This window comes from Acanthochromis polyacanthus, chromosome 9 (genome assembly GCF_021347895.1).
Source record: "Acanthochromis polyacanthus isolate Apoly-LR-REF ecotype Palm Island chromosome 9, KAUST_Apoly_ChrSc, whole genome shotgun sequence".
Taxonomy (NCBI): Eukaryota; Metazoa; Chordata; class Actinopteri; family Pomacentridae; genus Acanthochromis; species Acanthochromis polyacanthus.
The window spans coordinates 29725370-29752823 of NC_067121.1; the positions used below are offsets into that span (position 1 = coordinate 29725370).

The 27454-nt window shown below is 42.4% G+C and overlaps 2 protein-coding genes across 2 annotated transcripts; one reads left to right on the forward strand and one right to left on the reverse strand.

Moving 5' to 3' along the window:
* Positions 1-507: 507 nt before the first annotated feature.
* LOC110955617 (uncharacterized) lies at positions 508-23471 on the forward strand. The gene is made up of 5 exons (XM_022200674.2): positions 508-2145; positions 2756-3078; positions 18945-19015; positions 21266-21479; positions 21731-23471. The coding sequence occupies exons 2-5, from the start codon at positions 2958-2960 to the stop codon at positions 22240-22242; spliced, it is 918 nt and encodes a 305-aa protein (XP_022056366.2). The 5' UTR covers positions 508-2145; positions 2756-2957; the 3' UTR covers positions 22243-23471.
* A 266-nt stretch (positions 23472-23737) lies between these two features.
* On the reverse strand, positions 23738-26510 carry ptger4c (prostaglandin E receptor 4 (subtype EP4) c). The gene is made up of 2 exons (XM_022200681.2): positions 25466-26510; positions 23738-25369 (listed from the first exon to the last, which is right to left on the reverse strand). Exons 1-2 carry the CDS (start codon positions 26321-26323, stop codon positions 24770-24772), a joined length of 1458 nt encoding a protein of 485 aa, XP_022056373.1. The 5' UTR covers positions 26324-26510; the 3' UTR covers positions 23738-24769.
* Positions 26511-27454: the final 944 nt, after the last annotated feature.

Sequence of the window (27454 nt, forward strand, 5' to 3'; positions counted from 1 at the left end):
TTTGAGGATACAGAGTTGAGTTTCACTTACACAAAAAATGATTAAACAAACACACCAAAAAATCACATTTTGATGTTAACAAAAATATTCTCATAAAATCGGTTTTATATCTTAAAAGGAAATGAAAAATTCCGCAACAGCCATCATGTTTCTGCATCTTGCCAGGAAGGAGGCCTGGACTAATCCTGTGTGTGTGCGCACTGAAGATATATGTGTGTTTTGCTTGCATGAGGTTTAACTGTGGGTGTGCAAACAGTGTCATGCTGCAAATCCCTTTTACAATGCCGAACAAGTTCATCGCCATCGCTCACAGTGATGGATGATGTAGACACACTTCTGAAATTCATGATGCCCTCAGCTGAAACTCTGCCACCTGCTCCTGTCGTAGTTTACGAACTTATTACCAACATTAAGGACATTTTTTTCACTCTAGAGGTGATTGTATCATCTTTATAAGACAAGAACATGCATTATTTGGCACTAGATCGGTTTGATAGCGCAGGAAAAAAAAGGCCTGTGGTTTTATTATTAAGTTTTATGAAGCTTATTTTGACATCCATGAGTCACAAATATTGTAGACTTTTATGATCCCTGCAGGTCTGTGTTCCCTCCTGTTGTTATTGAGCTCATCCCTATTATCTGATGGTACATTCCTTCATGTCAGCCACCTCAGCTGTGTGCATTGTTGCCTTCTTGGTCGCTACTAATAATAGTGCTGTGGCAGAGACCAGGGATCCTCCCTGCATTTGTCTCTGGCTCTGCATGGAGAGTGGGCCCAGAGAGGGAAGCTAAGAAGCTGTTTACCCAGCCTTTGTGCTCAGCAGGCCTCAGTGTTTGCCCTGCAGGGAGTGCCTCAGCTTCAGGGCCTTTTCGTGCACCGATGGGTGGGTGGGTGGAGTGGGGTGGCAGAGAGGAATGGGAATGACAAACCTGTTGGGTGAAGAGGGACCAGGAGAGGAGGTCAGTTTAATGAGGGGTCCATGGTGAGGTTCACTTTCTCCCTTTGCCCATCCATCAGGCGTGACAGTGGGTGACACAATCTGCTCCAGAGGCCAGGTCAGGACAAATACATGCAACAGGCTGACAAACATCTGTGCGTGTGTACACAGTGACGTCCTGCAGGTGGATGCATTCAATCATGCATGTGTGTGTGAAAAGGCTACAGAGCAGATCTACTGGGCACAAGATCAAGGAGGGAAACCGACTACAAGAGATGCAATATGACTACAAAGTGGTGCAAACCTCTTTCAGATTAGATGTCCTGCTCCTGTACAGGAGGGGTGGGGTCCCACATGTTCCCAGGGACCCTTTGTCTCACAGTCCATTCACCCGTCTGTCCACCCTCACTGTCTGAGTGGCTCCTTCAAGTGGAATATAGTGAAACACTCTACATTCATCAGACAGGGAGTGTAAACACTGAAGGACACGTCTCTTGGCCGGATTCTTCCACTGGAACGCTTTTCCAGAAACGCTCCATGACCGTCCTGTATGACAGTCTCTCCCCCACCTCCCTCTCTACATCCCTCCCTCCCTCGCTGCTCCCGGCGCACGAACAAAAAGACATCTGAGCCATGTGGATGGGGAAGAAAACTCACAGCACTTTGTGCAGCCGCCACCTCACTCCGGTTTCACAAAGTCTCTGACAGGCGGAGAGGTGCGCAGTTTTAACACATAGCCTCCAGTCCTGCGGGGCATTGTAGACATTGTTTGGTAGCTGTGTAGTAGACTCCTGAGAAAACATACAGCGACACAGGCTCTGATGACTGGATACCGGGGTCCTGAACAGACTTTTGATCAAAAACAAGAGACGCGCTTTCTTGGAGACGCGGACTGCAGCTGCGTAAAAGCGTGACGCGTGGAGTTTTTTTTTTCTTCTAAGTGACATATTTTCACATACGGTGCAACGTTTTTCTTTTTGGGTTTGATATTCAAATTTAAAGTCAGCTGACACGCAAAAGAAGAAGAAAACACGACTTTCCTTTGGTTTTGTGCCAAATTATGTGACTGCGCAGAGTCGCTCCTCGGACGTTTTGGTGTCGACCTTGACTCCTGTTGGAAAAAGACGCAGTGAGACATTTCTCGTGCTGTTATTTACTCATTAACCATACGAGCTGTTTGGAGGCAAGACTGAACAGGTTACTGAAGGTAAGGAGAGGAGAGTCATGCCTGAAAAACTGGCTTCATTTCATTTAACGATGGTTAGACGTGAGTCAGCAGAGGCACTTCATAAGTAGTAAATTGAGGGCAAACATTTCCTTCACTTCTGACTGTTTGACTGTCTGTACTCTCCCTCTGTCTGTCCGTGTTGGATGTTTATGCCACCGCAAACAAACTCCTACCTAATTAGAGTTTATACAGGCTGTGCTCTGCCAATTGCAGTCAGCTGTAAAGGTTATTTTTCCTCGACCTGGATAAGTCAACCGCCTGGAAATGTCCATCTTAAAAAGTCGTTTGGTCTCGTATTTTGACTTAAAATAGGCTACAGCAACTAAATAACTAAAAAATACTGTTAAATAACGTCATCTATTTCACAGTAAAGAAGCAGAAGAGGAGGTGACAGAAGCAGAAAATGAGTTGGTTCATTTGGCAGCTCCTTTGAAATAAAGTGGTGTAGAACCGTTTCATCCAGTTGTTAGGTTTCACTCAAGCGCAAAAAAGCCAACTTAAAAACTAAAATCTGAAACTTAATAGGTACATTAAAAAAAAACTAATAATTAGCCTGTATTCATGTCCCACCTTGTCTTTTCATCTTTAGGCTGCTGAGACTCTGCAAGAAGCCGTGACAGGACACCGGCCAGAGAAAAAAGGGGCATTTTGGCCGCGCATAAAGGGCGAGGAGGAGGCGCCTCTCGCGTTGAAGCTGAGCCGCACTCAGATGGATTCTTCATGTTTGCTTCGACCTCAGAGGAGACAGCCCGCTCTGAACATTTGCAAGCCGTGACAGCACGTAGTAAAACATGACGCACCGCAGCCTATGGATGGGCACAAACATGAGCAGCACCAAGCGTGGAAGAAGAAGAAGTGACTCTCCTGCGCTCTCCGGTGCGCACTTGGAGCAGAATGCGCACTGGACAGCTGGTAAGGCGCGATTCAGATTCTCCAAGGTTGGCTGTGTAGTGATTTAAGACAGTGCCGCAGACTTTCAGAGAAGCAGTGCTGGATATTTATGTGCGTAAAGTTGCTGTGAAAGCAGATCTGGGCTCTTGTGTTCATTATTTGCTGTGACAACACTGAAATAATAGTAGGTAATAATGTGGGATTTTCTTTGACTTCAGAGGCTTTTTTGCTGAGTTCTAAACCTCCCTGCACGCACCTGCCAGCTGCTTTGGGCTCATTTAACTGTCCGTGTCGCTGTGACCTGGATTCAGATTTATATTCAGGGTTTATTGGATGTGTTTGTGAGATACAGTCTGGCAAAAGATGGGAATAGCTGAGGCTGTTTATGGTTTATAAAGGGAAGTTTTATGATTTTTGGTCTGGGGTGTTTACAAGGTGCCAGGAGGGGAGTCTGAAATGTAGAGGAATCTAAATCAGTGTGACTGTGGTATTATATGTGTGTGTTCTTATGGCTGAGGAGGAAACAGTGGCAGTCAGGAAGTCTTCCAGTGTGATCCTCTTTTGTGGTGGCCTGCAAATCTAAATATCAAAGTGATGGTCAGACGCACACACACATATAGAGCTGCATGAGTTTCCCTCCTCTGCTGTGCCTCAGAGGGGATCAGGGCCAAATGAAGCCTTCTAAGCTTCAGGTGTTTTGACGTGCTGGAAGTCAAGCGCATTTCTTTTCAGACTTTGATAAAACTCAGTTAATCTCTTTGGCTTTATTAAGTCTTTTTCAGCAGGACTCTGTATTTTTTCTTCTCTCATCACACCCTCAGTTTCAGCTTCTGGTACTTTCCATCACAAATTGTAAAGATTTGTGTTTGCAAAGATGTAAGAGAAAGCCGTAGATGATGTCTCACTGAGTCACATATTTGTAGATGAACTTCCATTCTTGTTGACTGACTCATTGATCGGCTGACTCACGCAGTCATGCACGCTACATACTATGTCACAAACACACAGATGAGCCTCAGTTGGAGGGAGACCTCAGCTGAATGTCGCTCTGGTGTTTTATCTCCTTTCTCATCTCTTCTTGTACTTGATGAATGTCTGTGTGTCCAAGAGCTTTGCCATCGTCTGAGACATGTCGCACATCCTCAGCAACTAAATGTCTGTAAAATGTGAGGAAACATGTCGTGAAACAGCCTTGTTTTTCTTTAACCGAGGTGTTTCAGAGTCCACGGTTTGTTCTCAGGCCGAACATGAGAGTATCGCCTCCGCTTCAGGCATCTCACACTCCCCCGTCACGCTGCCACAGCTTTCACTTCCTCCAGTTAAAGGTCACAGGGTCAGCGGCCCTGCCGAGGGTCAGGTACAGCGAGCCGCCGTGTTCTCTTTACCAGCAGCCTGCTGATGTGTGGTCTGGTTTGTTTTAGCTGGCATGTGGCTTTACGAGAGTTAGCGTGCCGTTTGTTGGTGTTATGGGTTTAACTGCTTCTTGCTCTGATGCTGCTTTGTGTTCAGACTCACAGAGAGCCAGTGAAACATTCATGATTAAAATGACAAAATAAGTTATTGTTATTACCATTTATTTACAAGGAAGCAGCCTCATAAATTGATTTTGATCCACTGAGGCTACAAACACGATGTGACACTGTTTGACTTCATCTCCCAATTAGCCTCATTACTCACTAAGCTTTCAGCTTCAGGACCACTTATTAAATATTACTTTTAAGTATTTAGTTTAAAAACTCAGAGACAAATTGATGCTTAAAAACCTCATTTATAAACTGAGATTAAGTCTTTTTTTTTAATCAAATTTGTCACATAAAAAACAGAACATCTGTTTCACATGACAACCAAGAGAACTGAAGACAAGAAAATCAAGCAAGTTCACTCACTTTTGGAGCCAAGACAAAAACAATATTTAGAACCATTTACAGTTTTTCACCAACATTATCTTTCTTTAAACAAGGATTATAATGCTTACAATTTATTTTTCATTTGATTGTGTTGAAATTTTCAGTGGTATAGCATCTCTCTCGCCAGACAAGACTTTCCGTTAACTTTTTAAAAAAGATTTAGACAACTACCAAGATTTAAATTTGCTCAGCAGCATGGTCCATATTACATAACATAATATATTTTGATATTTTGTTGCGCAGCCTTCCAATAATATATTACATACCAGGTTTATGAGTACATTCTTAACATAACTTAGATTACTAAGTGGCTAATGTGTTAGCAGCTAGTATATATACAGTATTAAATATCTGGCTTTACATCAAAACTTACACTTTTGAAATATAATACCCCATTTGCAGACATAATTCAGCTTCTGTAATTAGAATGACATTGATAAATTACAGTAAATTACAGTTTTGTTAGCTTATTTTTCCACTTTGCACCCTTAGCATTTAGAGCTATGTAGCTAGCTAACAGGAGAGAGATGCAACTTCTGCTATGCTGCAAAAAGGACTACTTTTTTAACAAAAAAATTGAAGCATAATAGTATTTTTAAGTATTATCACCGCGTAGTTACAAAAGGAGTTAATGAATACATGTTTCTATTTTTTTCTTCAAAAATATCAATAGAGAACAAAACATAAAAGCAAAGAAGAATGAAATATGGTAGCTCGCAACAAGTTCGTCGATGATATTTTAAATGCTATGCGCTTTAAATGAATGAAATTATAAAGCTATTAAAGTGTATTTATTATTTAATGACCATTTGTTTAGGGTCTGTTTTTTTGTATTTCTTTAATCAAATTCACATTAATGCCTAATTTCTTGAGCTGAATTGCATTGCTTCTACAAAGTCTTGGTATAAAAACTGAACCCTGAAACAAACAGAAAGCTGGAGGAGACTTAATTGCAAAAGGTGAAATGCACTAATTGCTCACCAGGCACAAAACCACAAAAAGCATAATTAAGCTAAGTGAGGGCTTCAAATTTACAGCCAATAAATTCCAGTTTTGCTGGTTCCACGGCGACACTGATGCAGTCCAACATTCAACCATTAGAGCAGGGCTACAGTGTTCTCAGATTAATGGAAGTCTGTCAGTAAAAGATGAATGTGTGCTCCGTGCAGGCAGCCTTGTCTTCGGCTCGGTCTCAGCGTCGACGGCTAACGTTACTTTGGTTGTTTTGTCCCAGCGCTAATGGAGAGAGTGCAGTGAGAGAGATTGATTATGCAACCTGAAGTGCCACAGGGCAACTCCAATCTGGAAGTGCTTAGAGTATGCAGTGAACCACAGTGATTCCTTCAGGGCAAATTGAAGGAGGCATGATCTGACAAAAAGGAATTTCAATTTGTTAGATGTATTCCTTCAGACAAATGCTTCCCATGCTACTTCTGTTTTCTGGGTGCTTGCTTTTGCAGCGCCGGACGATATCGTGTGAGCGCGCCAGGGGAATTATTTCTTTCTTTCTGATCTCAAATTGTTTTGTTGTTGTCGAGCACTTTGGCTTCTTCAAGTTCAAACAGCTTAAATTATTTAGACCAAAGCAGCACTTAATACTTTCGAAGCCGCTGATGAAACATAACGCTGAAACTCCTGTCCTTATCGCACAATCAGACTCCTTAAAACAACTTTTTTTCTCCGAATGCAGAAGAATGTTAACTAGCCCAGAGCAGAGAGCAGCGCGTTTTGATACAATAAGCTGTATTCTTCTGAAATTAGCAGGTCAGATTCATTAATCATAGCGTCTGAGGGCTGCTTTGAACTATCAGGCCAGGTCATTAAACCCAGCCTGTCTGGGGCGCGAGCGGGCGACACGGAAACACTTTGGAGAGCGCTGGTTCACCCAGACACAAGACACACTAATAATGACTAGTGTGTGTGTTTGTGTGTGTGTCACCAATGACTTTTCTGAGCGCTACTCGAGGCTCAGTGTGGCCTTAATTTGGCAAAAAAAACAACATGAGATGGGAGCAAGAAAAGGTTGCAAGAGTGGGTGGAGTGGTTCCAAGGGAGGGGATTTCAGTGTGTGTGCACGTGTGACGTTCCAGCGCCATTTTTTAGTGTTTTTTGTTGAAGGTGTGTTTTTTGTCTGTTCCTCTTCATCCCTCTTTATTCTCCCCCTCTGTCCTCTATGAGGCCTTTTAAGCACTGCCGTCCTCACTAACACCGGAAAGTGAAATCCTACCCTCTGATCATCGCTCCAACATAGCTAAAATGTGTTCCCATTTAAGGTGAGGCTCACCCAACCGCTCTCTGTGTGGCTTCCTTTTAAAACCAACTTAATCAGGCAGGAATTTGGGTTGTTGGGGTCAGGGACACTGGGAAACAGCGTCGGCAGGGAAACAAAGTGAAGGGGAGCGAGACGGTGAGGACACAGATGTGTCGCATCAGGAGCCTGTCTTTACCTCGGTGCTCATGGGAAAACAGGGCCCTGCTCGGTGGATAATGGTGTCCCGTCTAATTTACCTGATCAGATCACAAGGCGCTTATGAGTCTGTTGCATTGTGGGTTTCCATGTGGGTAATTGGTGCTAACTGCACATAAGCTAAACTTTCCAGTGACCCTGTATGCTTAATCTTGTCTTGAAGCTGTTGTACATTTTGCAAGCTACAGTTGATGTGGAAAATCTTGGCAGGTTCAGTACGTCTGCTTATTGTACTGGAAACGTCTTGCTCTCCTTGCTGTGCAAGTTTGTAAAGTTGATATTTGCTCCTGTGTTGGATATTAACCATCTTTAATTTGACAACTTAACTGCTAAGATGTAGGAACATGGCGAGACTGATGAAATAGGGCACCAAAGAAAAGCAGTCAGATGATAATACAGATCTTAAGGCTGCAATAAACAATTCTTTTAGGCCACTTGAATGGATTGCACACGGAACAGTGGCATTAGTTGTTATCTTGGTATCCATTTATTCAGTACCGATGTCTAAAAAATGTAAGTCTTACATTCGCTCTTTTTGAACTTCAGTATTGGTCTCTACCATCTAATGAGTGAAGCATCTGGCTCTTTAGCAGTTACAGTTAACAAGTTAGTCATTCAGATGGATATTTCAGGTATAAGCCTTACTTTGGTTGCATACTTCACACGATTTTCTTCACCCCTTTTGCTATATACATCTTAGTGTTTTAAAAATGATCTTTGCTACAGAAAGTAAACGTAAGAACCTCCGAGCAGCAACATACAACACTAAACATTTCAAATTTTGCTGAGGATTTGGATTGTGCAGCAAGGCAGCTCTGCTAGTTGTTCCTCCCAAACAATTCCACCTGTCACTACTTTGAGGGGACACATCACTGCATCCTGAGCTTAGCATAAGCCAAGATGATTGTGACTGGTTTAAAGAAAAATAAACAAGCCAGAGAGTTTTTCTCCCCATAGCAGAATAATAATGTGGTGTGGTCACACCAGCGTTAGAGAATGGTCTATGTAAAACAAACCAGTTAGCTGTTAGCTTTGTCTGCTATGGGGAGCATCAGAAATGAACCAGAACAACAAAGATGTGGCCCTTAAACAGTTATCAGAAGCTGAAATACTCTGTGCAGCTGACAGTTTGTGATGAAGAACTGACACCTTTCACAATACTGATCCATTGTTTGTTTAAAAATACAGTTTAATGCAGCTTTAAACCAAATCCCAAAGCTACCTAAACCTGCCATATTTGAAAGAGAAAATTAAGAAACTCGGTAAAAATATCACCACTATAGTCCATCAAACATTGATCATATTTTAAAGACAGCAATCATGTGCAATAATGGAATATTATTTACATTACAAGTGTGCGCAGTTGTACCTGAAAATAAAGTGGTTTTAAAAGTGTGGCTAAATTGTTAATTTGCAAAACCTCTGATTTTCTCTTTGAGAATCTTCAGCTACTGCACAGGAATGCTTTAACTACTGTTTAGTGGCTGCACTATGTAAGCCTTCATTATATTTCCTTAGAACTCAGGACAGGTACATCAATCATTTTTGTTACTTGGTGTCTCTGAACCAGTTTCACTAAATGACGTCTGTTTGTGTTTTGTTTTGTTCGTGTAATGAAATGTTGCTGACAGAAAACGGATGATAAGCGGGAAGTCAGAGTTCTTGATAACGTGCCCACCAACAGTAACTGTTGTTACGAGACAAATTTACTGAGCAAATAGTGATTAGTAAGGCATGTAAAAACAAAAGGAAGAATTTGATTTACAAATGTGCAACCTTACCTGTTAGCTGTCTGAGACGTCTGGGCAGCTAAACCAACACAATGTGTGTTAAACCAGAGACAATATTGTTTCTTTGGACTTCTGTGACATCGTATTATCTCATCTTTGCTGGGCGGCAGAATGCCTGCATGGTCTCATGATACATGTGTTAATGTTCTCTCCTCTTGCACATGTCTGCATTAGTGGAGCCAGGTGGCTTCAGATGATGACAGCGTTCTCTCTCTGTGATAATGCCATCAGGGTCGCAGCTCCAGGTTCATGTGTTGCTCATGGATGACACTTTTATGACCCACGGAAAAATGCATTTTATGGCGCTTGTTGTGACCCACTGATCCTAACACTCCGACGACCTGCAGTAACTCTTTCTGGCAACATCAACTTAAACGTGTGAGGGCGTTAATCCAGAACTGTTACACTTCAAACACATTGTTCCGCACTAAAAGCGGCTCATTTATCCCACTGGAGAGCCATTAGACACGCTTCTTCACAGCTCCTCTCTTTGGAAAGAAAGCTACAGGGACCCTGATGTAAATCACTTTTCACTCAGGTTTACCATTAGGCAACCAATAAGTTAACCTCTAATAGGTACGTCTAATGAGTTTCAGGCTGCGCTGTTCAACGCTGCACGTGAAGCTTAAAAAAAGCACTGTTCCCTGTAATGTGTGGCTAGTTAGCCAATCAGCAGCTGATATTTAGCAAGATAATCACTATATAATGATGGAGATGTGATCTAAGTCTTTTATTCTTTTCTCTCTTTTTTTGTAACTTCCTGCAGACAACAAGCTGTAAACACATACCTGTGGTCTTATAAAGTGTATTTGACCAAATGTTGGTGAATGCCTGCCTATTTACACATCAAGTTGATACTCTGATTTCTCTTTTTGCTCCATTGTCAAGTCATTAACTACTAAATAGTGTCAAGTAGTCAGGCCAATTTCCACAAAGTTACATTCTGCACAGCTAAACTGCATTCTCAAATGTATATTGAGGGAAATGTACTCTCGGCTGAATTGGGTTTATTTGCAACGTTTCAAAAAATTGTTTTCAAATCTTTGCCATTTATTTTATTGCTTTACTGTTGCTCCTTTTCATCCAACCAGTTACGTGTGTGATGGGATGGGAGAAGCTTAAAACATGAAGTGGAGGGAGTAGTGTGTGTGTAGCAGAGAAGGCAGTATTTTCAGAACCACAGTTGTAAAACCGCATTTCTCAGACCCTTGTTTTGCAATAACTCTTTCTTAGGAAAGATAATTAGTAAAACAGATGTAGCCACATACATTAGTGATCACCCAGTTTGGTTTGTGGCCCTGTCAGGACCAAGAAAGGTCCAAGAAGTATAGTCCTAAACTTGCAGCCTCCTATGCTTCACACACAATAAAGTTGAATTTTAACTCAAGTCCTGGTATCTTCCCAACCCTGACCAAGTCATTTTGGTACTGAGACTTAACCAGACTTCTAAAATGTAGTTATTGTTGTGTCAGTCAAGCCATGTCATTTTCCTGAACCATAACCACACCGTTCTGGTGCCAAACCTCAACCAGAGAATGAATGAAAACGAAAGGATCAACAACTGAAAAGGAAACTTAAGTCGAATGATTCCACGACGGAAGTCCAGTCACTTACTTCTGGAGCTGATATTCACAATTGTTGCCATTATCAGCATTTTAAGTTTTACTTTTAAAACTTATTCCTAATAAAATACACAAATCTCCCTCTCTTTGCAGCCCCAACTCTGAGGCACACAATGCACTGATTGGTTACAAATCAAGAGTTTTAGTCGATCAACACTGAAGGATAAATGTTCAAAGTTTTTCTTATGATAAAGTCACTTCAAAAACATTTTGCATTGGACTTTGTGATTCTGAAATCTGACACGGAGATTTTCATCTTTACTGTAAATGTATGTTGGCTACAAATATTGGTTATTAGTCTCCTTCATTGCTAATAATTATATGTACTGGCCTTGAAAAAAACAACAACATATGGCTCAATCCCTACAAGTGAATCATGTCATTCAAATGGGGATCCAAATCAGCAGCAAAACTTTTCATTTTGACTCTGGAGGTTGTTGTTTGAAAGTGCTATCGTGGTAGTGGAAGGGGAGGAGGATACTGAGTGAAATGAGTAGCAAAAATCACAGATTTACACTATGTCAGTCTGACTAAGTGCTACATGCTCCACTATGTTCATCAGGTAGTTATTTGTTTTAAACATTTATTATTAAATTGGTTTCTGACTTTTTTCTTTTTGAATTTAAAAACAAAAATCAAAAACAGTTTCTGTCTTTACCTGAAAATAAAGCTGAGGAGAGTAGCTTTTTTTCCCATTATACTTCAGTTATTTGCATAAAAATGTAAATAAAGTACCAATTTAAAGTGGCTTTGCAGCTCATAACTTTATATCTAGCAGTCTTTTTTGTACTACGGTGTGTTGGATTACTTGTTCAGTCTATAAAATGTGAGAAAACGGTGAAATGCCAATACTCAAAATCCAAAGCACAGTCAGAAGTCTCAATATATTCAGTTGTTATGGGGTTGTATAAAAGAATGCAACATTTGAGAAGCTAAAGTTGCACATTATGAAGTTGTTTCAGCACTAAAACATTAGTGAGCAGCACCTGTCTCGGCTGTCCCGGTTGTGTCGATCTCCAGAGTGGTTCAAATTAAACCCAACCCCACCCGACTCATATTATTCAGTCAGTCACCCTGTTCCTTATAGATTATTACTCCCAGCCCAGTCAGCCGCCCTCCATCTCCGTCTGTCCTGCTTTCCTGTCTGATTCCGTCCTGAGAGACTCTCCGACACCCACCGGCTCGGATGTTGTCAGTCGGTTAATAAAACCACCTGGTGGGAGAAACACTGAGAGACTAGTGAGGTCATCCAGATTCACCCCCCTCTCCTCACCATCCTCCTCCAAGCGCTGCAGTGTCCACACCTCTGATTACGTCCTGTGTGTGGGCTCCAGCGTGCGGGAAATCAGGAAAAAGAAGAAAAGCTTATGTTTTTGTGGCATAGAGCGGATTATGAGGGGAAAGAGCAGCGGTTGTAAAGAGTGTGTGTGTGCAGATGTGCGTGTTTTGGTTGGTGTAGGGGGGCAGCTGGGTCGGGTTGGGGCCCCTAACCTACCTATCTGAAGCGAGGCATGGGACCTGCTATCTGTTTCTCATTTTGGCGGCGCTCTGTGGTTTTCCAGCAGTGACAGGCCTCAGAGTGGAAACTGGCACTAACGAGCAATTACATCCTGCCTGCCTGCCAGGGATTATGGGATTACAGAGTGACCGGGCTTCAGTCTGCGCTCCCTTTCTGCACTCTCATTTTGTCATTCCCTGCGTTCACCCTTATCTCTGCTTTTAGACGCCTCCCATTCAATGCTTCAATTATCTTTTCCTCACTCTCCTTTCCCCTGGACACTAACCCGTTCTCCATTTTTTAATTCTCTCTTTCTCTTATCGTGTGTTTGTTTTATTATCTCCTTCTCTTTATCGCTCCCTCTCCAGCTTTCTTCCTCCTTCGTGGCTGCCTCACATAGTTAAGACACGCTGCCGTTAACTGCTGAAGAGTGAAATTGGTTTGGCCGTAAAGGGGAAGAAAGCACACTTAGCAAGAGAAAAATACGCTTAATGTGTATGCGGCTTTAAATTAGAAGCGTGAAAATGAGAAACAGAAGGTCGAGATGAGAATCAAGAGTAAGTACAGAGCAGCGTGACTCCTGGACGTCATATTAATGCCTAAAAAGGCTAAAGAAGGTATTTTATGTTACAGCAAATCATTTTTTCTTTCAAGAGGTCTTTTCTTAGACTCTCAACTCAGATAAAAGTGAAAACTGAACACTCGGTGAAACACCCTGAAGCCTCTTGTATGACACATTCATGAAAAAAATACTCTGGCAACCAGAGTGATACAAACAAGATTAAAGCAGAGTTACAAAACCAGTTTTCACACTGTTCTGGATGCATATATGCAGTGCTTTGGGGCACACGCAGATATCATCATGCTATGCTTTGCAGGACCTCCCCAGATTTCTCAGAGTCTGGTAGTGATCAGGCAGCTCTCCTGGTGTTCAGCCTCCCTCTCCTGCATCTCCTCTTACACCGCAGGTGTCTTTTATTGAGCCAGCGGTGATTTACTGTACTCCTCGCTGCTGCAATCAGGTACCTCGATAGTGACAGGTTAAAGCTGCAGGTCAGAGCATTTTCCGTACGTGCATGGCAGAGCTGAGCGCGTCTCTAATAGGAGGTCATTATCAGAGAAGTTTGGCTTTTACGGGGAGAGGAAACAGCAGAGAGCTTGGAGGTTCTTTTTTTTGTTTTTTTTACAAGGTGAGAGGTTTATGGAGGCTCTGTGGGCAAAGCTCAAGTCTGAGGATGTAATGGTATACAGTAGGCACACAGATCACTAATCAGAAACACATTCTGCTGTGTTGTCCTGCTTTCTGTCTCAGCGAAGACACATCTCTCTTAGAAATGATAATAATAATGGAAGTATAGTAAGACAGGAAATCGCTGTGTTATAAATACTGCCTTACAAATGCAGTAGCTACAGTAGAGTTCAGGATAAAATGGAGCTTTTGGGGCTCTTTGCCAAATATTTGACATTTAAGTAAGTTGTAAAATCTTCATTGAATGTTTTTTAGGTTGATTGGTAGTGACATCACATAAAACCTAAAAGAGCAGATACTACATGCTATGCTTGGAAAATTAAAACAAGATCGGGGGAAGAAAGGAAATATGTTCTTGCATACTGTATACGGACTTAAGCTGTCTCGTGCATTTCGACCAATAAGCCTGTCTAATAAATCTGGAGGTCTGGCAGCTGATCCTTTGGGTCCTGTGAGTTGCAGGTTGGATTTGGATATATTTCAATGCATCTCACAGATGCTCGATCAGATTGGGATCTGGAGAGTTCGAAGGTTGAATCAACAGTTTAGCTCTTGGTCGTGTTCCTCGAGTCACTCCTGAGCAGTTTTTGTGGTCTGTTGGTGTGTATCACCCCACTCAGAAAGGCTGCTGGCATTAACCGTCGTCCTGCAAGTCAAAATTGACCCTTTTTAAAGTTTGGAAATCTATGAACATTTTTTGGTGGAAAAAAAATAAATGTTAAAAATATTTCTTAAGAACATTTTAAAAAATCAAGCAAAATCCAGTGAAATTTGCTGGATTTTGGTAGATTTTTTTGTAAATGTTCTTAAAGGAAATATTAGAAGTTTTACTGATATATATGTAATCACTTTAGATATTTTTAGGATTTTTTTGGAAGATTTTTAACTCATTTTTTAAAAGTATTTACAAGATTTTTTTTGCCAAATTTGGGGGATTTTTTTTTAAATAAAACTTTTAAGCGAAACTTTTAATCAATTATTGAAATGTTCTTCCTGAATGTTTTGCAAATTTTCAGAAATTTTGGGAATTTTTTTTAGATAATGAAACAATATATTCTTCAGTGCCCATACATGAAGACAACAGGAGGGTTAAGGAGTGTATTTGCTGTAAGTTGATGGGATTGATCTGTTACAGTGTTCAGGAGGGTGGTACGTGTGAAAGTAGCATCCACGTGAATGCCAAAACCCAGTGATTGCCCCCAGAACATTCCATCGTAACCAGACGATCAGCGTCACCTGTCTGTGGTTTTAAGGTTGTGGCTGATCAGTCTACACACATGTGGTGTCTGAGAAACATTTTCAACATCAATATTTATTTTGTGATTCCAAATAAGAAAGGAAAGTGTGGATATAGACTTAGCTCACTGGTTTTTACCTCAGCTTTGTAACTTCTGGTGTTGTCTACCATGCCCAGCAGTCGAGTAAAGCTCTGGTCGAACTTACTGGCTCTGGCTTTTTGTGTTGTTCTTGCTTCTGGAGAACTTCCCCACTTAACTAACTGTGAACAACAACTGGGGCGCAGAGGACCGACTACGTAAATGAAAGGTGACAAGAACTCCGCTCACCCCGCTGCAGACATACAGCCTGATGGACAAACCAAAGGCTTTAATCAGCCAAACAAGGAAGAAAACACATGCTTGACTTTCTAAACACACATCCAAACATACACGCATGCTTAGTGTTGAATCTGAAACTGTAACCACACACACACACACACACACACACACACACACACACACACACACACACACACACACACACACACACACACACACACACACACACACACACACACACACACACACACACACATGTTTGTTTTTCTATACCGGTGGGGACTTACCATTGACTCCCATTCATATCTAACTCCTAACCCTTACCCTAACCTTAACCATCACCAAATCAATGCCTAACCCTAAACAAACGTTTTTGCACTTTTACATTTTTTATTAACAACGATATGGCCAAGAAAACGGTGTTGTCACCCGTGGGGACCTCATTTTAGGTCCCCACCGTAAGACAAGTCCCCACCTTTATAGCAAATAGTCAGGTCAAAGTCCCCACCGGAATAGCAGAAACAAGTACACACACACACACACACACACACACACACACACACACACACACACACACACACACACACACACACACACACACACACACACACACACACACATTACATGCCATCAGCAGGCTTGTGTCAGTCTGCAGCTCTTCAGGACTGGTGTCCCTCTCCCCTCCCTCCCTCCCTCCACCCCACCCCTCTACTCCCCCCTTCTCCACCTCATCTCCGAAAAGGCTGCAGGCGTCGGCCTGTAAACAGCTCCAGAGTGGCGGGGTGAAATGAACCAGCAGACAGGCCCACGAAGACTCCCAGCTCGTTGATCTAAAAAAGGGCTAAGCACTCCCAGCTGTGGCATTAGGGACTCAGAATGGCAAATCTCCAGAGACCCGGTGAGGATCTGCAGCCCTCCGTCCTGCTTCGCCCCTCTGCCGGGCTCTGAATCAGCCCGGAGACAGAAGGAGATGGAGAGCTGAGGAGGCAGCACAGTTTGGTTTTAGGGTTGAAGTTTGTCTGTCTTGTCTGTCTGAGTTATGCTCAGTTTGCCTCTCCTCGTCCTCGGTGTCTGCAGTTTCTCCTTGCCTGGACTGGATCGCTGCAGCTGGAATAAATGCATCAGCAGATCTTACCGTGACCTGTGATCCATAACCCCTTTGTCAGTCTTCCATCTTGTTGCACAGATCAAACTGCAGAGATTGTTTTTGAGAGTTAAATAAACACGGTGTGCAGCTTATCGGCGAGATCTGCGAATACATGAATGGTGCACGCTGGAATACGTTCCGCTGGGTGTGCTGTGTTGCTGTAGTTCAGTGCCAAGGTTAAACAAAGCCTCTGAGAGATGACAGATGTGGTTTCAAAGATGCTGGAGGAAACTGCTGTTTCAGAAAAGAAATGTTGCAGATGTGTGGTGCTGAATTCATTAGCAAGCAAGCAGAAAATAATTAAGAGAACAATTAAGCATTGAAATGACAGAAAGGGGAAGGAAGTTATAAAATGTGAGAAGAAGCCAAATGAAAGTGTGTTCTGTTGCTTCTTAAAGATGTAGAGTGATTTGGCTCCTTTGAGACTTGGCGTTTCACTTGATCTTGACCTTGGAAAATCCACAAATCTCCTCCTGCAGGTCAGAATGCCCTGCAGCTATTTAAACTCAGTGAGTCTATTTATGGAGATTTAATAGTTTGACCGATTTAAGTCAGTTATCAAACAAAAATACAAATAATGGCTGCTGCTTGCTTCTGTTTTGTATCATATTTAATACAATTTAGACACAGATGACAAATTTAAAGAAACAACAGAACTCTTGACCCCCGCAGCCAGTGGGTCTGGTGGCTCTTACACTGGTAAATGGTTGTATTTATATCACGCTTTTATATGATGATATGTCACATTTACCCATTCACACATTGATGACGGGAGCTGCCATGCAAGGTGCTAACCACGACCCATCAGGAGCAATTAGGGGTTCGGTGTCTTGCTCAGGGACACCTTGACATGAACACGACGGGCCAAGGATCGAACCGGCAACCTTCCAGTTACAAGACGGCCACTCTACCCACTGAGCCATGCCGCCCCCGGGGGGAGGACATTTTGCTGCCATGGTTTGGGCACAGGGCTGCACAGTGGTTGGTGGTTGCACTGTTACCTTGCAGCTAGAAGATCCTCGGTTCGTGTCCCAGCTTGGATCTTTCTGCATGAGGCTTGCACGTTCTTGCTGTGCATGTGTGGGTTTTCCCCGGTTACTCCAGCTTCCTCCTACAGTCCTAAAAAATGCTGATGTTAACTGGTAATTCTGAATTGTCCATCAGATGAAAATGATGTGAATCATCATGCTATGTCCTTCAAAAGTCACAGATCTCAACCCAATTTAACAGAAATGTAGCATTTTGGACTGACATGTTGGACAGCTCTCCACCACCATCACTGAAACACCATATGAGGGAATATGTTTTGGAAGAATGGTGTTCCGTGCCACAGGGCATTGATTCCGTTCTGTTGATTCTGTTCTGGCAGCACATGGTGTCCCAACACCCTGTTAAGACCCCTTTTTGTTTTAAAAAATATTTTGTAACTCATCCGTGCATAATCTCAGCTACTAAGCTAACAAAGACAAGATGTTCATATTTGAACATCTACAATTACATAACAACAGGGCTGAGAAGGATCCTGTGATATGATCAAAAGCTCCAGAAGAGCCACAAATTGGACTTGCTATTAAATTGTTTCTGCTGTTTTTGAGATCAAGGATGAACATCTGATATCAAATCAACGTTGACAGTGTGTTAAATACAAGGAAGGCGATTACAAGATGCTCCAGTGCATTCTTGGAAACTGTGATGGTCATTTCTGAAAGTTATTTTTGATATATTACATAAAAACTATGCAACGTACCTGTTTGGTCAGTCTACCATTTTAGTCCAGAATGGAAGATCTTAAAAACAAAGGGAAGGAATTGCATGACCTTTCTGTATAGACGTCTGCGGCTCTCATGGAGGAAATCTCACAAGTTTTCTTACTCCCTTGTTTGTCTTGTTGTGCCACAGTAGATTATAGTTTTCTCTCTAAATCTACTGGATGCTCCTTTTGCTTCTTAAAATACTGCTGGATACAGATCAGGGACATCTAAAGTTCCTCCCACAGAGAACTGCTCCGTCTTTTGAAGTGCGTGATGCTCTGACCTCCGCTGCGTTTTCACTTCTGGTGGGCCACAACAGAAACCATTGACTTCATGTTACGGGCGCTTCCCAGCACAATCCTCCACTCTGCACGTACTATATATAAACATCTGCATCCGTGACATCTCTTATCACCTGTCCTGCATCTCTGTGGTTTTTGTCCAGGACCTCCGCGAAGTGCTCCCGCTATGCCTGGTTCCCCCTGCTTGTACCTCTGCCGCAGGAATAACCCTGAAGAATGCTTTTGACAAGTATATCGCAGATGCTGTGGCTTTTGTTGCAGAACTGGGGCTGTTTGCATGGATGTATGAACAGACAAGCCAACACTAGCCACACTAGTTGGCAGCAAACACTGTTTTTTTACTGAAGCGGCAACAAAAACAACGTTCTCAAGCATTGAGGACGTGATTTATGTGACACGTTGGGTTGCTCGGGGGCCCGCGGGACTGGGTTTATTTACAGTATCTGGACAATTGTGAATGTATAGACATCATATTGCCCGCATGTTGTGCCTGTAGTTTATGTTACCCTTTTCAAAGGGAGCTCTGGGAGAAGGAAAGCTGACAGAGTGAAGCCTTGTTCTCTTTCTTACATTCCTCTCTTTCTGTTTTCGTGTCCAGGTGGGACCAGATGGAGGGTTCGGAGGAAGGATAGACAGGAGATTACCTATGTGATGTCAGCCAAGGCCAAGGTTTGTCAGAAGAGCACCCAGAAACCTTCCCCTCCTTCATCTTCCGCCTCTTCTGTCACATCTTCTGCTCTCCATCACCTTTTCTCACGCTTCAACTTACATGAAATCACCATCTCCGTAAATAACCTTCGCCTTATATGTTTTCATTTCCACCGTGCGGACCGCTAGAAACCAGATGATGAGTTATGTGTAGATATAAATTGTTAATGAAATCCATCCCCACAAGGCTCAGGACTGAGCTTTTCATGAAACGCTGTCAGCACCAGCGCTTTCGTTGCTAAATTGTAAGCCAGTAGACAGAGCTTGATCCGGGAAGAAAACAGAGTTATTTAACTTCAGCCTTACTGAAGCGTAAGTGAGATCACTTTTGATGAAATGGGCTTAAGCCAAAGCACCGCTGTTAGTCTTCTGAGAGAGCTTTTGAAGAGCTATGTGTTTTATGAGCTCTTTAAAAGTATTATCTCATTTTCTTTATCGGTTTTAGATCTCTAAAGCACTTTGCCAACTTAGAACTGTTATTAAGTATATAACTAAACCATCATTTATTTGTAAATGAGTTTCTCTGAGACCAGTATACCAACTCCAGATCCCTACAGTAATGTCATCAAAAATCTACAGAAGGGAATAGCTCAACATTTAATACACATATTTACTTTCTTGCCAAAATCTAGATGACAACATTGATATTCTAAAGTCTGTAGTGTAAATATGAGCAGCTGGTTAGCTTCGCCTCGCATGAAGAGTGAAAACAGTGGAAAATCTGGTTCTATCCAAAGATAAACATGCTAAATAAAACTGCTAAATATGGCACCCAGGCTACATATTGTGTGAAGACATCTGTTTTATGAAAGATAGGCTAAAAGCTGAACAGCGAGTCATTAAAAATACACTTAAAGCTGCACTTCTCATTGTTCTCATATTATTAAAAGATCTAATGAGTGTGTCGCATGAAAGAAGTTCCTAAAGGGGATGATCATCTGACTGCAGCTCCACATTCTATTTTAGCATCTTTCAGCTTATTGTTTTGACCTGAATCATTTGCTTCATTCTCACTGCTTTATGTGGACTATTCCAAGCTACAGTGAGTAAAAAGAAACAAACTCTATAAGCCTCCTTTCCAAGTTGTTATCTGCAGAGAGAACATCAGTAACAGATAGAAATAACTGAATAAGTGATTTTTGTACCTGTATCACCAATTAAAAGAAAACGACTCCAAATACATGCTAACTGTAGACGGAAAATATATATGTTGATCTGAAAGGATATAAGTGTATCAACATTTTAAGGTGAAAATATGTCAGATTTTACTTTTTTTGATCTCATAGATAAACTTTCTAAGCCCCAAAGGTACTGGGGGTTTGAAAGGCATATGCTCTCTTTATATAAAAATTGATTGTATATTAGTTAGAAACTGTAAAAACTGAGAAAATCATGGATTTTCAGCTTTCCAACCATCCTTAAGCTATACATCTGTCATATGCCATCCCTTCTGAAAACTTCACCAAATCTAAGCCTAAAATTTTAATATTACATCCAAATTACTTTCTTTATATACTAGGTTTAAAAATGTGTAAAATAAATAAATAGACAAAGCGTTTACATTAAACAGATTCTGGAAAAACAAAAAAACAAACTTACAAATACTGCTCTCCAACCGTCTTGTAACAAAACGTCTGGTTTGGGTGAACTGTAGGCTGTGTTCACATAGAGCAAGTAGAAGGCAAATATGGAACCAAAGAAAACATTTTTCCCCAAATACTGGTAAAACCTGTGGCACTTGGGGAAAAAAAGTGATATGATTGCCTTTTTTGTTCCCCTAATTTTTATTATTGAATAATCAGTTTTCAAAGATTAATTTTGTATGATTTATGCGTTTATAACTCCATCATGCTGCACAGAAGACATGTTGGTTTGTCTCCATCTCTGGTCACAGTTGTTTTGTTTCTGTAGAGGTGTAGGACTTTATATTTCAGTGATAAATGAGCCCACAGTGAGTAAAAAAAAGCCTAGATACTCTTTGTGGTTCTGAAGGTTAATACTGCCTTTAAAATGTCTGTAAATCACAAAGTAAGCATAATATTATTAAAGCTGTTTAATTACAGCAGTGATGGTGCTTGTAGTGAGTTACTTGCCATGAAGTAGTGATAACTGGCTTTCTGAAAGTTAGTTCTTGGCTTCATTTAGCTTTGGACAGAGTTACACAAGCCCCTCAGATGTCGGTCTGGCAGCTCACCTCCTCTGTCTCTGTAGGTGCTGCTGTGGGTTCTCGTCTCTCTGCTGCCTCTGGTGGAAGGAGCTCATGTGAAGGCCGGAGCTGCTGGGGTGGGATCAGACTCAGGCCACGCTGTGGGCCTGCTAGGAAGCCAGGAGGAGAGAGAGCTTCCTGTGACGCTGCCAGAGGTGGTGGAGGACAAGGAGCAGGAAGACGACGGTGACCCTTACTCCACTTGGCACGCTCTTTATGGTACTGAAGTTCTCATGGAAGCAGAATTTATCACACATCAGCTTCACCAGGCGGCATTAGAATGGAAAGAGGCTTGAGCCTGAGCATCTGCTTTGTATCTCAGTCATCTAAATATATATCCACATGATTTGTGTTCATTTCAAGTTAAAATGTAGAAGTGAAGCAGGAGAACGAGTAACTTTACAGATCATTATTCTTGTGCATGCTAGTGTTCACCTGTCTTTCTCTGACTGCCTCCTCTTCTCTTCCAGACCCTTTTGTAATGGATGAGGTGGACGACCATCCGAGCAGCCGCTGGGTGGGGCGCTCTCCACGCTCCTCTGACCCCACAGAACCTCAGCCCAAGGGATCATCGAAGAAAAAGAAGAAGAGGAAGAAGAAAGAAAAGGAGGAAGAGGAGGAGACGGGGAGAGGAGATAGGAAGGGTAAAGGTAAAGGCAGGCAGCCCAAGCAGAGCAGCAGGGACTGCCGCGTGGAGAAGAGGGAGATGAGGGTTCGGGACCTCGGACTGGGCTTTGATTCGGACGAGATTGTCCTCTTCAAGTTTTGTGTTGGCTCCTGCCACTCTTCCAGAACAAACTATGACCTGGCGCTGAAGGCGCTGCTGGAGAACGGCTCGCTGCCTCGGCGAACCGCCCGCAAGGTCAGCAGCCACCCCTGCTGCCGGCCCGACCGCTACGAACCTGTTTCCTTCATGGACGCCCAGACCACGTGGAGGACCATCCAGTCGCTGTCTGCTGCCAGCTGCATGTGTATGGGCTGAAGAGATAGACGAGGGAGAGGGTGACGAGGAGCAGCGTCACCCATCCTGATTACTGCAGAGGCCAAAAGTCTGTATGTAGGAAACAACCAGAGGGAGGCGCTGTTACACAGAGTAGAGGAAGGAAGAGAGTCCACTTGTTTGACTCCTGTGGTCGTTTTCCTGTGGAGGAGGAAGAGGGCCGAGTGCAGCTGGAGGATCGAGGGTTGAAAATCAGAGACTGTGGAGGAGGTCATCAGGGAGTCCAGCTCTGGATTTATTGTAGCCTCATCAAAAGAGAGAATTGTTTTAAACTAAATAACTATTGCAGAATGCTCAAGGCCGCTTACTCCTCATAAAAGAGACTCCCCATGTGTTTCAGTTTTATTTGAGCAAGACCTGAAGGCTGAAGCATGAGAGATCTACAGAAAAAAACACAGTTAAAGGACCGATGCTGTGTTTATATTCATATTCAGACTAAACAGACGGAGATGATGTTCACTACTGATGGTGAAAGCAGCTCTTTCCTAAAGTTCCATCTATTTTTTTCTCTACACACAAACAGGGACATGACAGTGTATCTTTTCTATGTTCAGGTGAACTCAGCCAAATGGATGCCATGCATCTTCATGTATTACTGTGTAAAAGTAAGATATATTTATTTCAGATAAATTATTTATTTATTATGGCTTCATATGAGAGCTGTTAACTCTATAATGTAGATATATATCTATTTATTGCCAAACTTCACATTTCATGTTGTGCTTGCATTCAGTACATAGTTTTTTCTTCTTTTAAAGGTGCAGATTTTCACTTTAACAAACTCAGATTCGTGCTGATTCTGGGTAGAATTAGAGATACACAAAAAAACTACAGAGAGCTCAGATTCTCTTCCATCTTACATCCCAGGCTAACAGTTATCACACACAAGTTGACCTGCATTGAAAAGATGTGGTATAATTAATAAAAAAATTTTTTCTCTGGAGCACCTCAAACACTTTGGTCTGACAGATAATCTCTATTTTTGGCATCAAGTTTTGGAAAAAGGAAGTCAGTTTTTAACGTCAAAACAAATGAAACTCAACGCTGATAACTCAACGCTGATTCTTCATTTGAAAGTGGTGCAGCAATTCAGCTCAGATACACTCTCCCAGTATGTCACTCTGTCATTATTATTGTTATTATTATTATAAAGTTTTCTTTATTTTTGTATGGCATTATCCTCTAAGGGAATAAAGTTTTTTAAATATGAATCTTGCTATCAGTGTTTCCACTTATTACTCTGACTGAATTACCTCTATAGTGATTTCTTGTGTTAACTACAACACCGCTAACTTCTTCAGCTCAGTTTACACTAGACTTGTGTTGTAGCGCCACCTGCTGGTCCAAAATAAAAGGCAAAGTTTTAATCCAGTTGTCCTCAATTTGAACTAAAACAAGCTTCCCCCTTCCGCCACCTGTCTGTCAGCTGATGATGTTTGTCTGAAAGTTCTTTAGTCAATCAGCACAACAGGTAAACTTCTTCAGTTTTCCGTCTTCAGGGCATTTTATTTCTCTGCACCGATCCACAAACACACCCAGCAAACACCTCATGTCATACAGCAGCAGAGTTAGTTTTTTTCTTTAAAGGAGATATGTTCACATCGGCTGTTTACAACTGCAAATATCAAAACATTAATTAAGCAATATAAATATTCAACAAATTCAAATGTCTACATTCAGTTTTCCCAGTATCATGCAACACCGTTAATGGCACAGAGCACGTTAGCAGCATGTGGATTGAGAAACAAAGGCTCACAGAAAAAATGTGTAACAACAACACAGAATAGAAAAACATGGAGTGTGAATGGCACACATGGATTCATACAGTGGACCAAACTCAGAATATTGCACATTTTATTTGTACCCATGGGGTATGATGAGATTTAGTCAAATTTCCTGGTTTGGAAATTGTCAGCACACACTTTCTCTGATCCCATGTCTGTGTACATTCAGTGGAAATCCATTTATACAGGCAAAAAAACTGCAGCCAGTGGCCACATTACATTCACTAATCGTCATTTTTGTTGAACATTTTTTGTTTCAGAACCGAAATTTTCACCACCAGTGATTTCCTGCTCCTTCAAACCACACAAAGTTTACAGTGCACACACTCACGTGAGCTAGAGATGAATGCAAATGCACAGATTATAACTGCAGTGGTTTGACCCTTGTGTTTTCACGGATACAAAGAAGTGCAAATGACACTGCACTGCTTGTGTGTTTGTGTTTGATCCTAGTAGGAGGAACACTGCAGGATCAGATTTCAAGAGTTTTCATGTGGTTAGGTCACAGAGAGAATGTGACCTATTATTGATGCTGAGGTTCTTTCAGTCACAGTTTTACTGAATGATGTTTCAAGCATTTCTTTATTCAAGATGATTGAACTCTTTGGTGGTTCAGAACCATCAAATGTCATAAAGTAGTTTGGAGCAGTTTAATTAGAAAGTACCTGTTCGCTGTGCAGGTGAAGTAGCTGCCTGTAAGATCTGAAAACTGACACAAAAGTCCATCAGAAACATTTCACAGACTGACAGGAGCTCGGTGTGCTAAACGTGCAGGTCACTATGTCCATTTTCCGGACGTGCGCAGAGTTCAGCGGCGTCGCGCTGCGTTCTGGAGGGTAATCCTTCTCTGCCGCCTCCTGCTTGGATCGAGCTGCTTCTTCCTCCTCACAGCCGAGGATCGCGGTCGATTCCACGCTGAACGGGTGAAAGTTGACCTGGGCGGTGTCGTACTCCCACGCCTGTCTCTTAGCGAAGTCTGTAAAGGATTTATTCTTGATGGACACCTGGCGCTCCACATCGTTCCTGTAGCTGGCTGTGCGTAATGACGCGTAGCTGGTGTCGTTGCTGTTTAAAGACGGAGGGGAGTTCTGGCCTCCTGCCCAGCCAGTATTCTCTCCTCGACCGTCTTTGACCAGAGCAGCTGTCTTTTTTAGCTTCTCGCAGCTCTTTAGCAGCAGGTTCTTCCTGCATAAAATGTACACCCAGGGGTCCAGGATGGGGTTGAAGGAGGCGAAGCGTATCGCCAGCAGGTCGCTCCGGTAGTCTGGCTTTCCTCCGGCAGAGATGTAGGCAGGATCGTACAGCTGGTTTATGAAGAGCCTCACCTATCAAAGAGAAACATGATAGAGAATGTTAAAGATAAGAGTTAAAATATCAAGTAAAAAATATATATATACATAACAGAGACGTGTTCTCCTCACCACTAGAGGGATGGAGCAGACCAGGAACACGATGGTCATGAAGACCAGAAGCCAGAACATCTGGATCTCCGCTGCAGATGCGACCGATGGCAGCCGGGGGAAGCGGCGACGCGAGCCTCCCGGTTCACACAGCTCCGTCCTGACGATCCCTGTCCTCTGGTTCATCCCCACCAGCGACCTGCACACTGCCAAGTTACACAGAACCGTCACTGCGATCAGCACCAGCATCACGCCGCCGTACAGGAAGGAGTAACAAGCTCCGACTGGATCCATCGCCCTCCAGTCTAGAAAACACCAAGTCCCGGGAACGTGCCTGACGTGCTTCCCGAAGCCAAAACTGGGCATAATGCAGAGTACAATGTTGGCCAGGTAGGTGACCAGGAGCGCAAACCGCGCCATGGTTCGGTCTATGTGCTGGGAGTAGAAATACGCATGGTTTATGGCCAAGTAGCGCTCCACGGCCATTGCGCACAGGATGGACATGCCTGCTGAGCCGAAGAAGAGCATGGAGAAGGAGAAGAAGTGGCAGAGCAGCGCTCCTCCGGGCCAACGGTTGGCCACATATGTGGCGATCACCACCGGGCTGGTGAAGCAGGTCCCCAATAGATCCGTGATGGCCATCCCGCAGACCAGCGTGTAGAAAGTGGTTTCCTTCTGCTCTTTTTTGGAGACGCATAGCACAACTATGGCGATGAGGTTTCCCAGAACTCCCACTGCGAACATGGTGGCTGAAGTCACCAGAGACTTGGACTCCAGCTGGAGCGGAGGGGACGTGCTGAGGTTGTGGCTGAGAGAGAGAAGTGGCTCAGAAAGGTTCGTGTCCAGATCTCCAAAGTCCAGAGTGTCGTTGATCATCATTAAAAGCAGCAGAACACGAGGATGAAGCGCGAGGACTTTCTGTGGTGTTTAGAAAACTTGATCCGAGCTCAAAATGAATCTTTATCTGCAAACTGTCCCATCCTGAAGTATCCTGAGCACTGAGGTGATGGTTGTTTTCGATAGTTGTGTTCAGGTTGCAGCAGTGTGAAGGGTCCGGGCTGCCCACATGAAGGTGTGTGTTTGTGTTCGACATCGCTGCTGTTGCGGGTATTTAAGCTGAGTGCTGATGTCAGGAGGTGACGTGTGGGCTGTGAGCGTAGACCAGGTTTCCCGAGATCACGTTTCTGCAGTCAAAATAGATCCAAGAATCGATATTCAACAGTTTTCATCGCTCAACGCTTCTTGAACTCAGAAGGTAAATGCCAAAAAGCGTCAACTCATTAAATTCTCGAGCCAAATGCCAATATTTATTATCTCTGAGCAGAAAAACTGCAAGAAGTTTCTTATGTAGTTTGTGGAGGAACTGCAGAAAAAAACAGGACATGAGCTTTTAGTTGAAGTAAATTGTAACAGTTAAATTCTTTGTTTTTATTACATTCAACAAATTATTATTTTCATTGATTTTACTAGACATTACCTATAATTGAACAAGACAGGGAAACTGGGTAAAGTAACAGTTCCAAAACAAACAAACAAACAAACAAAAAATCTTTTTAATAGTAGCAAATATCTGCAAAACTGATTAAAAAACAGTTTGAATTTTTTTTTATGTCAAACGGTGTAAAGAACAACTTATACTTCAAAGGAATACATATTTTTTATGTGGACATTGCTTACAGTCATAACCCAATTTGTTTAGCATGTAAATTTATATTTAAAGTAATAGTTAATTGCTCCTTGAAATAGTTGAAAACTCTTTAAAATAACATTTTTTTACAGTGTGTTGGTCTCAAAAGTTCCACCTGTCTAACACTGCATGATCCTTGTGTCCAGTTAAATGTTCATAAAAGCTAGGAAATCCATTCTGAATTCTGCCATTTAATGCTCAGCTGCCGAGACAATTCAGCAAACCTGTGAATGTGAACATGTTTAGGATCATAACTACTTGAAATCTAACTGGCCACGAAGGATAAATAGAAAGCTAAAATTAGTTTCTCTGACTAGATATGC